The sequence below is a fragment of the Entelurus aequoreus genome, linkage group LG21, assembly GCF_033978785.1.
Source record: "Entelurus aequoreus isolate RoL-2023_Sb linkage group LG21, RoL_Eaeq_v1.1, whole genome shotgun sequence".
Classification (NCBI taxonomy): domain Eukaryota; kingdom Metazoa; phylum Chordata; class Actinopteri; order Syngnathiformes; family Syngnathidae; genus Entelurus; species Entelurus aequoreus.
Genome location: NC_084751.1, coordinates 13,106,980 through 13,123,626, shown reverse-complemented (window position 1 = coordinate 13,123,626; position 16,647 = coordinate 13,106,980). Strand labels below are relative to the sequence as shown.

The 16,647-nt window shown below is 38.9% G+C and overlaps 1 protein-coding gene across 1 annotated transcript in view; it reads right to left on the bottom strand.

The window, feature by feature from the left end:
• The window catches only part of pappaa (pregnancy-associated plasma protein A, pappalysin 1a), a 273,947-nt gene that overhangs the window by 94,091 nt on the left and 163,209 nt on the right, over window positions 1-16,647 (bottom strand). The window contains exons 11-12 of the mRNA XM_062031011.1: window positions 5,953-6,063; window positions 3,699-3,834 (exon numbers count right to left, since the gene is read on the bottom strand). Coding sequence (XP_061886995.1) covers window positions 3,699-3,834; window positions 5,953-6,063 — 247 coding nt within the window. The remainder of the gene's footprint in view (window positions 1-3,698; window positions 3,835-5,952; window positions 6,064-16,647) is intronic.

Genomic DNA, 16,647 nt, shown 5'->3' with positions numbered 1-16,647 from the left:
AAAAAAGGAACCAAAGTACTTATAGGCAGGCTTTGCTACACGTCTTAAAATAAAGCCTGGATATGTGCCAATGATCATTGGCACAGGTCTGTGTACCCGATTCTGCCATTTGAAAATCAAACTGCATCTGGCCTGCATGGCGAGACACCACCACATATATTTCGTACATATACACCTTACCGTATTTTCCGGATTATAAACCGCTACTTTTTTCCTACGCTTTGAACTCTGCGGCTTATAAAACTATGCGGCGAAATTCATGGAATTTTCTTTGTCAACGGGCACAATGGTTTTGTGTTCAACAAATAGTTTTCATAAAACACCAACAGAGACACTGAAAAGGTGTGTTATCGTTGCGCTATGGCGGTATCTTTTGGAAGAGTTCGCTCACTGCAGGTGCTGCTGGTTGAAAATGTACTTCCTGTTTCCTGCCCTAAAGTGGAAGTATATCCCGTTTTGTCTACTATTCGTTTATAGCCTATGTGCCAAAGTCAAGGCCCCTTGACAGGAATGAATTGTCTATGGCCCATGGGATGATATTTGATTAGTATTAGAACCGGCCCACAGGCCACAGCCGCCTGCTGCTGTTTTGCACGGACCAATACTCCATCAGTGTTGGCGCTAGGAATTTTCAAAATGGGGTCCCAGGGACCCCATCAAGTCATAAAAATGGGGTCCAACAGTACATTTTTGGGGTCCCACTTTTTTGTAAGCGTTTTAAAAACAAATGATAAATGTATGCATTATCCTGTTATATCTCACATTCAATATTGTGTTTTGCAAAAAGGTTGTTATAAATGTTAAAAAAATAAAAAATAAATAGACACATTTTTATGCATATGTAAATGTATTCATTTATAAACATTCATTCACTTTCTTCTTTCCTTCATGGATCTAAACTTTACCGCTGCTAGTATTTTTTTTCTACATTTTTATTGTAATATTTTCAGAATGTGTTGGTTCTATTTTTGGCCAAAGTAAGACGAATAAAACAATCTAAATGTGTCTTAATTTTTTTTGTTTTAATGACATGATTTTAATAGTTCGGCCCACGTGTGCACAGATTTTCCTCCAAACCTTCAGTTTGATGCTATAGCGTTTCTGCTCGAAAGGAGTCCTCATTCATCGCTTCCAAGCAACGTTTGTAAGTTTTACAATATAACTAAAACATTTCATACTTACTAATGTGTGAGGTATGTAGGAGTGTTTTCATGCATATTTGTACGTGCTATCGTAATGTAATCAATCTAGCGTCGTTCGCATTAGCGAATATGCTAACACATTTACAGGTGGCTGTGTTAGTATTATTAACTTATAATGGCATTCTTTTTGTATTGTTTCAGTTTCGTAAATCCACCAAAATGCCATCATGCAGTTATTGAGCCTATTTATGGCCCGGGCGCAGCCACCGCTGCTGCTCACTGCTCCCCTCACCTCCCAGGGGGTGATCAAGGGTGAAATGCAGAGAATAATTTCGCCACACCTAGTGTGTGTGTGACAATCATGGGTACTTTAACTTTTTAATATGTTTTTTGCAATTTAAAGTTTGACAGTACCTCATAAGATATGTTTTAATTGCTGATGCGGGTTTATTGATTTTGAAATGCGCCAGAATATAACCCGTTATGTACACTATTGGTGGTGATTCAATGCCCAGTAGGGCGTAAATGTTTTTCTGTATAGTATTTCTCCAGCAATGGTCATGTGGGGACAAAAAATATGGTAATTTGAGAGGTAACCATTGAAGTCGGACATCACTGAAGGCCTAGGTGGGAGACGCACGGCCCGCCACTGATATTACAACAACACTGGAGACCACAGTATTATTAATAGACTGCATTCACCAAAAGTAGCAATATCTGTTTATGGCTGTCTGGAAAAAAATAACACATTATAAATGCACAATAACACAGTCAAAAGTGATAATTGTAACAACAACACGGCATGCTGGGAAGGGGAAACACTTGCTCTTCAGACCTGCCAATTCTTGTTTAAAAATCAATTATCTTGTTTACCGACACCCCAATTGAACTTACAAATCTCCCGGATAAAAAAAACATTGTGGCTTTTGCCCAGATGTTAAGAGGATGACTGAAAGAGATGCTCGATCAACAATTATTTTATACAATATCACGGCCCCTATTTTCCCCACACTCATCGGTCGCGATGCATTTAAGGACTCTCAGACTGTCAGAAAATGGAACTCTTCAAGCAGGAGAATGAATGAATGCAAATATATATTTTTTTTAAATGCACATTTGCTCCACACCAGTGTGCAAAAGTGTATTAAAAATAAAATAAAAACAGTGATGAACATTTCGTCCAAGCCAGAAAAAGGAACCACAGTTGACTGACAAATATGTCTATATCTTTCAAATCTGTGCACTCTTACATGTGCAGGAAACAACAAGAATGTTGTTGCATGTTACACAATGAACACCAGGGGCCGAGATATCGATCTTGTTTGGCCCGAGTCTAAAATGTGCTTTGAATTTTGGCCCATTTTGAGATTGAGTTTGACGGGTTAGGGTTAAGGTTAGGAACCACATTTAGAGAAAAAAATGTGTATGGGGGCCGGTATATCTATTTTTAGGAAGGCTAATACAAAACCTCACTATAATGTCTGATTGAATACTAAAAACGTTTTGACAGACCGCCTTAAAAAACAATGGAATTTTACATTTTTCTATGAACGATAAAACACTGAATATTGACAAAATATGAATGTCGCATCCCTTTTCGATCGACATATTTTACAATCAAGTGAAACGTAACAAAAATGCAACAAACAGTGAAATATGAACGCGAAGGGTACAAAATAACCTCACCTACAATCTGATACATCTGATATATCAATAAGCTTTAGAACTTTGTTGTGAAAATCTCCTTCCGCGTCTGTGGAAACGCTTCCCGCCCACACTGCTTGGTGCCTCGTCTGAGCTGCTGTGACGTAGATTACCATTGTAACTAATTAAATGACCATAGTAACTAATTAGATTATGACGGAAGGACATTTTTTTACATAAATCCATATTTAAGTGTTACTTCTTTACTTCCATAGTCATATTACAAAATAGCTAGTATTCTTCCTTCTTTCTAGTCTGCAAAGTAATGTGTCGGCCTTCTAGCATTGCAATGCAAGGAGTAGAGATAACTCAGGGAGTAGTCAAAACAACGAGGGTGGGAGCGAGGGACAGAGGGAAGAACACAGCACTTCCGTGGGTTTGGGGGGGAGATCGATCTTAACTGCGCTAGTGAACGCTTCTGTACTGGATTGGTCTCACGTTTGTTTTCAAAGCTTTGAGAATAAACCACAAAATACCCATTCTGCCTGGTGGTCAAATTTGAGCTCAGCTTATGTCATCAAAAGAACTTGGGAGTGACCAGAAACTTAAATTCCCTGGAGGAACATCTGGTCCAAACGCAACAATTACCATAGTAACTAATTAGATTACCATAGTAACTGGTATATCATCCATAAGCACAGATTCCAACCATTGAAATACTTTGTATAGTTCAAGACTTGAAAACATCACTGCACATCATAATGGCAGCTACACTTTACATCTTAAAGATCTAAAAAAATTATTTGGGAATGTCCGGCGGGCCAGATTGAAAAGCTTAACGGGCCGCATGTGGCCCCCGGGACTTAATTTGCCCAGGTCTGGCGTACGTAATGTCCGTGAAGCATTTCTCACCCAAGCTATGGATCCCCTCTTTGGTATCCACCAGCTGAACGGTGATGTTACACTGAGTCTGGTCAATGTAAGCCGTGCCGTCGACCGCCAGGTGTATGATCACCGCTGCCGCCACCATCGGATGAGAAAAATGGGCCTGGGTGAATAAAAACAAGAAGAAATGTTCAACAAGTCAAACTGAGACTGTGCTTCGAATTCAACTCTGATCTTATATGGCATCGTAAATGCAACACGCCTTACGCCGTTCTATTTTATGTCGTTTTTTTCCCATGAATTTCTAAAGGTTGGAAACCTAAAAGTTAATGTTTCATGAGTGGATCCAGTGTTGTACAACCGGGGCTGTTCTTTTACACTAAAAGAATACAGCCACCTTTATGAGGCACTTAATGTAAACGACGTTTACGGAGCCCTCAATTGGTTGTGCTGAAATTGCTTTGGAAGACATGCTAGCATGCATGTGAAAAGATTCCCCCTTAAAGTTTTACCATAAACAAATGGTCAATGACATTTAGTTGCTAAGCTGCTAAGGCGTTTTAATTGATGCTTTTCAACAAGTTTTGCTTGAAAATCAAAGACAGGTGCTCGTTAGTAACCTAAAGGAGCAAAACACAACATTTTCTTGTGAGTTGGCCAAACCCCCCGAAAGTTACAGCAGGGGTTTTGTTTTGTGTGAGAAAATTGAAATCAATCTGACTCCTTCAGAGAAAAGTTTAATAAGAGCGCCACCATGTGGTGCATTTGTCACAAAAATAACAGCACAGGCTACATAGTAGGGCAGTTCTTTTAAACTCAACTGTTTTGGGGGCCAAATTTGCAGAAAGCTAAGGACCGGGGGGCCCGACTTCGACCTTCACTATCAGTCTTATTTCATATATTCCAGCGAACCAGCGTCTTCCACAATAGACTTTTTATTTTGATGAATTCATTTGGTCAGAAGGACCAGGAGGGTTATGCTGATTTTAAAGCAAGGCAATCTTTATGACATCACTCTAGTGTTTTTAAGAATCTTCTTCAAAAATGTGAGTCTCCCACATGCTTTTTGAACTAAACTCGTGGACCACCTGTTGAATAGCCCAAGTGATGAAAAAAAGAGGACTTAAATTGGAACCTTGAGGAACACTACCAGTATAATTTAAGAAGTTGAACAAGTAACAGCAACCCCTTACATTAATCAATTTTTTTTTTTAAACTTTATACTAACTGCCAAATTGTAGAGGACTTAAAGGGTTGCCTTGGGGAACACCACCCCTGTGTTCTGTTTGTGAGCTAGGTTTAAAATGTCAATGTAGGGATTAAGGTTGTATGGTATACCGGTATTAGTATAGTACCGCAAATACTAATTAATCATATTCGGTACTATGCCACCTCTGAAAAGTACCGGTCTGCCACGACCCAATCCAAGTAATGATACCAAGTACAAGAACGTATCTAGTCGATACTACTATGATTACGTCGACAGGTTTTGGCATCACAGCATCTTCTTTCGTTTTTTTTAAATGTATATATGAAATATGTCCCTGGACACACGAGGACTTTGAATATGACCAATGTATGATCCTGTAACTACTTGGTATCGGATTGATACCCGAATTTGTGGTATCATTCAAAACTAATGCAAACAACAGAAGAATATGTGATTATTACATTTCAACAGAAGTTTAGATAGAACATGTTAAGAGAGAAAGTAAGCAGATATTAACAGTAAATGAACAAGTAGATTAATAATTCATTTTCTACCACTTGTCCTTAATAATTTTGACTGCAATTAGGAGCCTTTGTTTGCGTGCTTACTAATAAAGTTGTATGTTCACTATTTAATTTTAAGGACAAACTTGCAATAAGAAACATATGTTTAATGTAACGTACAATTTTTTTGTTAAAATAAAGCCAATAATGCACATTTTTGTGTTCCCCTTTATTTAGAAAAGTACCGAAAAAGAACCGAAAAGTATCGAAATAATTTTGGTACCAGTACCGGTACTAAAATATTGGTATCGGGACAACACTAGTAGGGATCTGCCGATATATTTACAGGAGCAATCAAGTGTTTTCAAGAATTTGCAGCGAAAATGTTTGTCTCCGAAGTTTTAAACTGAGCCGAATTTGGCCCCCGGGTAGCCAATTGAATAACCCTGCAAAAGGGGTTCATGGTTTGACACATGTTCAACCCTTTGTGTCTCTCATGGAGATATACCATATTTACACGATTAATACTCAATAGATGTTAACTAATACATGAAATCCATGGACCTACCTTAAGCCAGTAGTTGTGGTATCCCCAGGAAGTCTTGTGGGCCTCCTGACAGGGGTACCAGGCATATTGGGACACCCCGTCGGAAAGATCGAACACCTTGGACTGACATGTCTAAGGAGAAAGACAAGCGGAACATAACATTTAGAAAAACAGTGCTCTCTCAACTTAGAGTGGCTTTAGATAAGCGCTATCTTTTGACTAATTGTTATGCTTTAAGTTGCAAGCGAAAACATTAAGTTACAAGCATACCCGCCATTAGTCGGTGTAGCAAATGCCACAGTAAATCCCGTCGGAGCCAACCAAAACATCTTGTTTTGCTCGCTAGCATTAGCTTATAGCTACAAATGGACATATCTTTGTTTTTTCAACCACGGGAAGTGAGTGAAAGACAGTGCTAAGAAAAAGTGGATGAGATTCAAGGAAATAGAAGATTTCCGCTGTAATTTTGATGGTCCTGTGAACCTCAGGGTATCAAAATCCATAGTTTTTAGCTGCATATGAATGAAAATCGCAAAAATGCTAGCATAAAACGTTAGAATGCTAACATTAGTATGCTAATATAGAAGTTAGCATATTGCTATGATGGCGCCAAATATCAAAAACCATAATTTTTAGGTTTAAATGAAAACAAATAGCTAAAATGCTAGCATTATACGCTAGCATGCTAGTGTTAGCATACAACCGTTAGCATGCTAACACAGAAGAAGTTAACATATTTCTAAAATGGTGCCAAGTGTCAAAATCCATGTTTTTTATGTTTAAACATACAACATTTGCAAAATTGCTAGCACGAAATGTTAGCACGTTAATGTTAGCATGCTAGCAAATAAGTGGACAAATCAATTAATTGTTCCTTTAGCATATCTGTTACATATTTGTGTTTGTAATTGAGTAAAATAGCTAAAAATGAACTATGCTAATAGTTAGCATGCTAGCATGCATCACTGCTATGTAGCAGGTGAATGGGTGCTTACCAAGCAACAGGCCCATCATTAAAGAAAGAAATCATTGAAAAACATGAGAGGGCGTGTACTCGACATGGATAAGGCTAGCAGAGCCTCACTACACTGAAGCAGAAGGGGTCAAAAATATTTATCCATGAAAATATGAAGAAGCAGCTCAAAGAAGATATCGTAGAAGTCTACATTTGTATTGGATTATTTCATAAAAGTACAGTAGTACGGTAGTTGTTTGTATATGGACTATTTTTCCTGGGGTCCAGGCAAAAAACATCACACAATCACAAAACAAAAGATTACAATTCAGTATAACATGATCAATAAAAACATTTTGTAATACAAAAATAGCGACAACAAAACAAAAAAAAAACAATAACTTTGAGTTTACATAATAATGTTCATACCAAAACTATACATATATTTTTGCTAAAATAAAACAAAGAACCAATGGCCTATAACATACACATTAGTGTACCAAAGACAAACAATGAGTGACGAAAAAGTACCATCCATCCACACTGCAAAAAGTCAGTGTTCAAAAACAAGAAAAAAAAAATAAAAATTAGGAGTATTTTACTTGAACTAAGAAAAATTATCTGCCAATAGAACAAGAAAATTTGGCTTGTCAAGACTTTCCAAAACAAGTACAATTAGCTAACCTCAATCAACCCCAAAATACCTTAAAATAAATATATTCTCACTAATAACAAGTGCACTTTTTTCTCAATATGTTGAAAAATATTCTTAAATTAAGTAAATGCTAGTGCCATTATCTTGACATAATGACATGCGCTCGGCATTACATTTCTTGAAACCAGCAAACGTATACTAAAATCTAGTTTATTGTTCTTAATGGAAAGGCAACAAGGCAACCGCTTGTTACTCTCGGGGTCTCCTAGCCGCTCAGGCAAATCATATGGTCTAAAAATGCATTTTTCCATCGATAACATGACATCATCGCGCCAAGTGCGTGCTCTTCCCGTCATTAGTGCGCCAGGCCAAATGTTTTTTAATTGTAATTTTCGAAGAATTTATCTGAATGTGCATGAACTATTTCTCTTCAAAATAGTTTGAAATGTCACATGTTAAATGTTTTTATTATTACTGTCAGTTTACTGTACTGTGCCAACTGTACTAGTATATGTTTTCTATTGTTTCATTGAAAATAAAACAGCAAAGTCCATTTGGCTGTCATCTGTTTTTTTTATGAGACACAATTGTGTCAAAGTCATGATTTTTTATTTCATGCTTGAAATAAGAAATGTTTACTTTGAAAGAGCAGTTTTATAGTTGTGAGTGTTGATGACACAGCTTTGCAACAGTTGACATTCTAGTTTCAAGCATGTTTTACTCAATATAGGTCATAAAATCTCAGCAACAAGCTGTAATATCTTACTGAGATCATTTAGGACCAAAACACTTAAAACAAGTAAAACACTCTAACATAAAATCTGCTTAGTGAGAAGAATTATCTTATCAGACAGAAAATAAGCAAATATCACCCTTATTTGAGATATTTAATCTTACTTAGATTTCAGTTTTTGCAGTGCATTTTCTACCGCCCGTCCCATAATGAATAAAATATGACATAAAGTACATACAAAATCCAAATAATATCAATATAAAAACGATAAACAGAAACAAGAATTAATTTACGTTTTGGGGGGCCAAGCACCGATTAAATTGATTTAAAGTAATTCCGTTGATTTGACATACAAGTGCTTTGAGTTAAGAGCCATATCACAATTAAGCTTGTAAGTTGAGGTACCAATTGTATTAGTACTCACAGATCAAAATAAATGACAAACAGAAATAATGGATCTTTGTCCAAGCATCCTATGGCCGGTATTCCGTTGTCATGCCACACCTGTCCACTAGAAGGCCTCGTAGGGTTTCTACCGTTCCAGGGAGAGGGGAAAAAAAAGTGCTGATGCCTGTTTTATAACCAAGTGGGTCAAAGAGTGCACCCTGTTTCACGTGTCAATAATAGCCTCTAAAGGATGGCAAAATGCCGGATACGTTGTTGATATAAAAAAAAAAAAAAAAAAAAAGGTGACAAATGGAGTAGATACAAAGGTGACGGAGGTCACACGCCCCAAGGACGGCAGGTTCCGCCCACTGTCCTGAGCAAGTGAAATGAGACACCTGGTAACCGGAGATTGTTGCTACTGTAAGATTCTGCCACCGTGGAAAAAACTGGCCCGACCACCTATCTGTCCCTTCAATCTGTTGACATGGCCTCTCTGCTCGCAGCTGATTCAGCAGAAATGAGAATTCCTGTGAGAATTTCCGCGGGTCGCGTCCCATGACGGTGTGACGCAAAAGGACAGTTGTCGGATAATTGTTCCTCAACCTGTTAGGTGTGTTTTTTTCAAGGCTGAGTGTGCTTAGGAAATCTTAAAAGGTCCACCAGAATGCTATAAAGGTCCACTAGAACGCTAAAGTGATTTATTAGGTTATATTTTGTTTTGTTTTTGCTGGAAACAGGAAGCGCTCCCAGTATGCCTTGGGGCACTTGATTTCCGACATCTTTACGTAAATCCATACAATAAACAATTTGAAACACGTGCCGTATTTTCGGCTACTTTTTTTCCACGCTTTGAACCGTGCTGCTGCTAAAACGGTGCGGCTAATTTATGGAATGTGAGATATTGTCTGGTGTGCCGTGGGAGATTATGTAATTTCACCTAATTGGGTTAAAAAAAAAATTTCAAACCAGTAATTATAATCCGCAAATGTGCCGTTGTTGAGTGTCTGTGCTGTCCAGAGCTCGGCAGAGTAACCATGTGTGGGGGGGGCGTGGCCTGCGGACCTGCAGCGAAGCGGGGTGTGCCGGGACCGGCTTCGAGATCAGCAACAGGTGCGTAGATGACACAGCTGAGAGTGTTTGTCCGATCACCTGTCGCTCTGTTAAAGGCAGCAGTCGGGAAGGAGAGAGAGGGTTGTTGTTGATGGTGGAACACGAACACGAGCACGAACGAGAGTGAAAGCGAGACAGACAGAACTGGCAAGACCTGATGGCGGAAAAGGACAAGAAGAAATTATTCTTGAAAAATAAATCGTTGTTCTTAACCATGAACGAGGCTGTCATGTCCGTCCTTGGTGGTCCAAAGAACCCGGAAGAGCAAGATCTCCACATCAGTAGGTGGCAGCAGGTAGCTAATTGCTTTGTAGATGTCGGAACCATGCTTTGTCGTGATCACAATATGCAGACGACAGCGGGAGGCAGAGTGCAGGTAACAAGGTATCTAATGCTTAAACCAAAAAATAAACAAAAGGCAAGTGCCGCTAAGAAAAGGCATTGAAGCTTAGGGAAGGCTATGCAAAACGAAGCTAAAACTGGACTGGCTGCGAAGTAAACAAAAACAGAATGCTGGACGACAGCAAATACTTACAGCGTGTGGAGCAGCAGACGGCGTCCACAAAGTACATCCGTACATGACATGACAATCAACAACAAAATAGGAGCGCAAGACAAGAACTAAAACACGACACACAGGAAAACAGCAAAAAAACTCCAAATAAGTCACGGCTTGATGTGACAGGTGGTGACAGTACACCTACTTTGAGACAAGAGTTATATTGATGCATGCTTGGTTATGGTTTGAATTCATATCCAACAATTGCGAGAACAACTTTTTACTGTCAATATCGGCTGCTGAGTTTCATTTTTTAATGTTTTCTGCTGGTGGTGTGCCTCGAGATTTTTTCAATGAAAAAAATATGCCTTGGCTCAGAAAAGGTTGAAAAACAGTGAGTTAAGAAACGCATTTACTATTAATTGTGCTTATTTATTTTAGCACAACGTAATTGTATTTAAATGTATTTTTTTAATCAGTCCCTTCTTATGCCGTATGTTTGGTTAGTTTGTATTGCTTGAATCAGCCTGATACTAATATTTTGGTTTCATATCATTTGACAAGGTTGTATACTGAAAGTAATTGAGATATAATTATTGAATACCGTTAAAATCAACAGTAATTTTATTATATCTTATCTAAAAAAACAAATGGGACACCAATAGACCAACACTCAGGTTTAACAAGCTCTGGACGGACATTTACACATGTATTATATCTGAAGTTACAAGCTAAACTAAAATGCAAGACACATTTACAAGCATTCTTGGATGCATTTGGGTTGTTTGTAGGGAAACATTACTTGTTTTTTTATTTGTATTCATCTAACTTATCATAGAGTTACGGCATTACGTCATATTGTACATTGTAATCCTGTATTTACCCTATAAGAAAATGATTGCTATGTTAGTGTTAATGAGATCATAATGAGTATAAACGATGTAGAAGATGGGTGGAAGGATCAATCAAGACTTATTTACAAAGCCCTTTATCACAAGTGTCTTAAATGGCTTCATAAACCACAACGACATTCTCGGATCTGGACTGATGTTAATGTTAAATGTGTCCTTTCAGTACATTTTTGCTGTATTTTAGCCACCATTATTGTTGTCCCTCCATCCATTTTCTACCGCTTGTCCGTCTCGGGGTCACCATTATACATTCATTTCCCTAAGAGAGTTTTTTTCCGTATCAAATAAATACGTTTCAATGGCCAATTCTTTCAACAATACACTGGCAGGTGTTCAACAATACCCCAAAGCCAAACAGAATATATATGTCCTTCATTTTTCATAAAGAATAACAACATTTTGGATGTATATATTTTCATATTCAAATATCTCAATCAACTTCAACCCTGAACAAAAATACCAACAATTTTATGTTTTTTCAAAATTGTATTTCAACCCTTGAAAGGCCTTTTTATCAAATGATGTCACAGTTTCCAATTAGTATACAGTACATTTGCATAGCATTAGTTTACCAATCAAAAGGCCTTCAAAGGGGTCAAAAAAACATTAAATGTTGGATCTTTTTGTTTAGGACTAAAGTTTATTGAGAAATTTAAGCGAAAAAAACTTTGAAAAAATAAAATTAATCTAAATTTTTATACGCCCTTCAAAAAAATGTAAAGAATTGTATATCCTGTTGGGCTTCGAAGATAATTAAATTCAAATCTCCCCAGAGTTTTAAACCCAACTAACTTCTGAGTCACAGAGAAAGGCTGGGATGAAATAAACTACCCTTCTTTCTGCTCCTTTTCGTTATGCTACATTTTGTAAACGTGACGCGCTTCAATGTCGCTTTGTTTTAGCATGTTGGAAATAAACAAAACCATTACAATTATACCAAAACATGTGTCTCGGAGGATGTTGAAATGCACGTTTGTTGACTAACGAGTCGAACGGAGGACATGACTGTAGACATTTACAGCAGTCTCTTTATAACAAGTTGAGTAATAAACCACATGGAAACAATTATTAAATACTATTCCACAGCAACCAATTTGCGTGGAACACTGGACAAACATCTGCTTAGTTAATGCAGCTAGTATTGACAAATTTGATGCAGGTTCTCGCTTGCCGTGAGTCGTTCACTCGACAGGATACGAATGCAAAAATGGAGGAATAGTACAAAAGTCGAATGAAAACCAGATGCTTTGTGCTCTGTCACAGTCAAACTGTATCAATACTGACCAGTGGGCCCACCCCTGGAGGCCAAAGTAACTGTCAGAGGCATTAGTAACTGTAGCTTTGTAGGATGTGGCACTCGGGTCCTGGCTGGCTGTTCACACACAAAGTGGCTGGCGGGAAAGTCTACACGGTAGTTTGTGAAAAATCAAGCCAGAATGTAAAAAAAAAGTTCTATGCAAAGAAAGTACTACTAATAACCTTCCTTTTGTTTGGGTATTTCAAAATACCACCTCCTACCGCTAGAAGACCTTTTTATTGATTGCTTGATTAAAGCAGTCGTAATATCACAGCGGGAGCAGTCGGCTTCGCGGAATATTTACAGTCGCAAGGCGGCTCCTGAGAGACAAGGAGAGGAGTCAGCAGATATGCATGATTAAAACTGGTATAATGATGAATGGCATGGGCAGTTTGTGCATACCAATGACAAGCAAGAGAGAGAACACATTTGGGGATGCGATTCAACACCAGGGAATTGGAAGAATTGTTGAGGAACATCGGGAGCCTGGATGAAGAACTATGTAAAGTAGCTTGTAATGCCAAGCAAACAGTAGTTTTCATTTTACAGAAAAGGGTTTTTCAATTTGTGTCATCCTGGGAACTACATGTTCCCATGGTTGATAAAGAACTCATTGTGTCTAGATGACAGAAAATAACAAGTTCTCTTTATGTATTTTTTGCTCCTGAAATAAATATCTGGCAGTCATTTTCCATAAAATCAATTAGTTTTTTGCCCCTGATATAAAGATCACCCTGATCAAGAACTCCCTTAGTGCTCTGGGTGCATCTGTTAAAAGCAGCCTCAGAAACCTTGGGGTTTACCATGAATTGATTAACGTGGACCCCAACTTAAACAAGTTGAAAAACGTATTCGGGTGTTACCATTCAGTGGCCAATTGTACGGAATATGTACTGTCCTGTTCAATCTACTAATAAAAGTTTCAATCAATCAATCAATGTGTTGGATCAGTCAATGTCTTTGGAAGGTGACTGTCGTCAACTGACCAAAAACTGTTTTTATTATCTCAGAAATATTTCTCAAGTGAGAAATTTGTTGTCAAAATTGGATCTCGAAATGATCATTCACGCGTTCATTTCGTCATGATTGACTATTGCAATTCTCTCTTCACCCTTTTCAACAAGTCAACGCTTAAGAGACTTCAGACTGTACAAAATGCGGCTGCCAGACTTTTGACCGGTGCACCCAGAACAGCCCATATCACCCCCGTTTTATCCAGTCTTCATTGGCTTCCAGTCAAATTCCGCATTGAGTTGAACATTTTAGTCCTGACATTCCGTGCGTTGCATGGTGGGGCCCCTCAGTACATCACTGACTTGCTATGCCCCTACTCTTCAGGGCGCAGCTTCCGGTCTTCTAAAGATCCCGAAAACTTGTTTTAAAACCCGTGGAGACCTGGCATTCCAGGCAATAGCTCCCAGACTCTGGAACAATTTGCACCAGTCCCTTCGTGATCTTGACTGTGTTGAAACTTTTAACATTTGAAAACTTCTCTTTTTAGTAAAGCTTTTAGTTAATACACCTTTTAACTATCATTTTTAATCCACTTTGTATCATTTTTATGATGTTGCCCCTGTTGTTTAAAATTGAATTGTTGTTTTACTTTACCTATGTTTTGTACAGCGCTTTGTGATTGTATCTGTGAAACAGCCTTCTTTCATTTCCGTAATATTGCTAAAATCCATCCAATTGTGTCCTTCAGTGATACTGAGGCATGCGTTTGTTACATCTCGCCTCGACTGTTGCAACGTAGTATTTTCGAGGCTCCCTATTAAAAGATTACAGTTGGTTCAAAATGCGGCTGCTAGACTTTTGACTAGGACAATAAAGTTTGATCATATTGCGCTATATACTGGCCAACCAGCACTGGCTCCCGGTACACCCGGACTTTAAGGTTCTATTACTTACGTACAAAATACTGAACGGTTTAGTTCCATCTTATCTTGCTGATTGTATCGTACCCTACGTTCCATCCAGAAACCTATGTTCCAAGAACGCCGGCTTAGTTGTGATTCCCAGAGCCCAGAATAAGTCTGCAGGCTCCAGAGCGTTTTCTATTAGAGCTCCAGTACTCTGGAATACTCTACAGACAGAGATGCATTGAAGTCCTATCTTAAAACTCAGTTACATATTTTTTTTAAATAGACTCTGTTTTAGACCAGTTGACCTGCAAGTTCTATCTCTTTTTTGCCCCCATCTCCTGCAAGAAGCTGTTACCAGATGGCTATGGATAATCCCTGGAGAGATACCAGTCTGGAGGTGGTGCTAGCTGTTCTAAGTCCTGACCTAATGTGGACCACTCTTCTGTGACCTGGATGGAGACCTACAAGGCTCTGCTTGCCCCCAATGGACTGGACGTCTGTCATTGTGGTTTGCGCAGCGCTACAAGGCACCTGTGATTAAGAGCTATATAAATTAACTTTGATTGATCGAGCCCCTTCGACCACCATCAAGCATTCATTCATACACCAGCGTAAGCGGCACTGGGAACAAGGTGGGTGGAGTGTCTTGCCCAAGTACACAACGGCCGTGACTAGGATGGCTGAAACTGGTATTGAACCTTGAACCCTCAAGTTGCTGGCACGGCCGCTCTACCATCTGAGCAACGCCGTCCTAATGGTTAACATTATGAGCCAAAAAAATATATATTAAAGGATTTCCTGCTCTTCCGTAGACACCATAATCGGTGATACTTCATGCTCTTACAGCATTTCCTCAAGCATCTTGAAGAAAAAATCAGTAGAGGACACAAAATAAAATACTAGGGGCTAACCTTTCTTTTGCAGTTTTTCTGCAGGTTCTGACTCAGTCTTTCTCCCCGCAAGGGTGCTTTTGATTTTCAATATCACATTTGACTTCAGTCTTTTACATTTTTTTCCATCAAAATTCCGACCAAAACCCTTTTTCTTTGAAGTAAGAATCATAAAATGTTGGTTGCAAATTACAGCCCTCTTGCTTGGTCTGTCCCATTCCATGCGAGTCAATGTGACTGGATTGCCATCATTTGAAAATGTATGCAGGCTGACCCCTTCTTTTAGTTGGAGGGCTACAAACTGCCACAATATATCTTGCAGACATATTCGATATACTTCAAATTCTGCACGGAAAGAGCATGCTTCGGAATGAAGATGCAACCAAAAAACATACGCAATATGATATTGCCTACTGTCTTTTATTGGTGACGTCCGCAGGCTGATGCAGGTCCGCCCATATTTTGGAGCGAAAAGTGGGCGTTCCAAAATGTGCTGAAACTCGTTTGAAAACAAGCCTAAAATCACTACTGTGTCTATTTTGGGGGGGATTTTACTTGTAGACATAATTTTTAGGTCCAGAACGATTAAATGAGTGCCACTGTCAGTAGAAGCATGTAAGTCCCATCTTAAAACTAATTTGTATACGCAGGCCTTTAAATAGATCCCCCTTTTAGACCAGTTGATCTGCCGTCTCTTTTCTGCTCTGCCCCCCTCTCCTGCGTGAAGAGGTTATTAGGTGACCACAGATCATTCGCTAGCGGTTCAAAGTCGGGACCCGGGGTGGACCACTCATCTGTGCATCAGTTGGGGACATCTCTGAGCTGCTGACTTGTCTCCACTTAAGATAATCCCCTGGTGGCCCCACTATGGACTGGACTTTCACACTATTAACTAGATCCACTCGATGTCCATTGCAGCGGTCGCCCGGGGGCAGGGTCTGCGGTCCCCTCCAATGTTTCTCATTGTATCCCATTGTGTTGAGGGGTCCCCACATCTGCGGTCCCCTCCAAGGTTTCTCATTGTATCCCATTGGGTTGAGTTTTTTCTTGCCCTGATGTGGGATCTGAGCCAAGGATGTCGTTGTGGCTTGTGCAGCCCTTTGAGACATGTGTGATTAAGGGCTATATAAATACACTTTGATTGATTGATTGATTGATTGACTATTGTCAGCAATAGGGGGGCCTTTTATTGACGTTAAACCAAAAATTTAAAATTATTTTTTGTAAACAATTTTACAAACAATTACATGTGTAAAGTGCAGTTATTAAGAAATTAAAGGCGAAGCATGATAACAGACTAGAAACGACTTCAGTAAAAATAGATATAACACCACGGACTAAAATATTTTGCTTTTATTTGTGCATTGGGTATATACTGCAGTGGACATTTATTTGTGTTGTACTTGTTTTGTCAGTT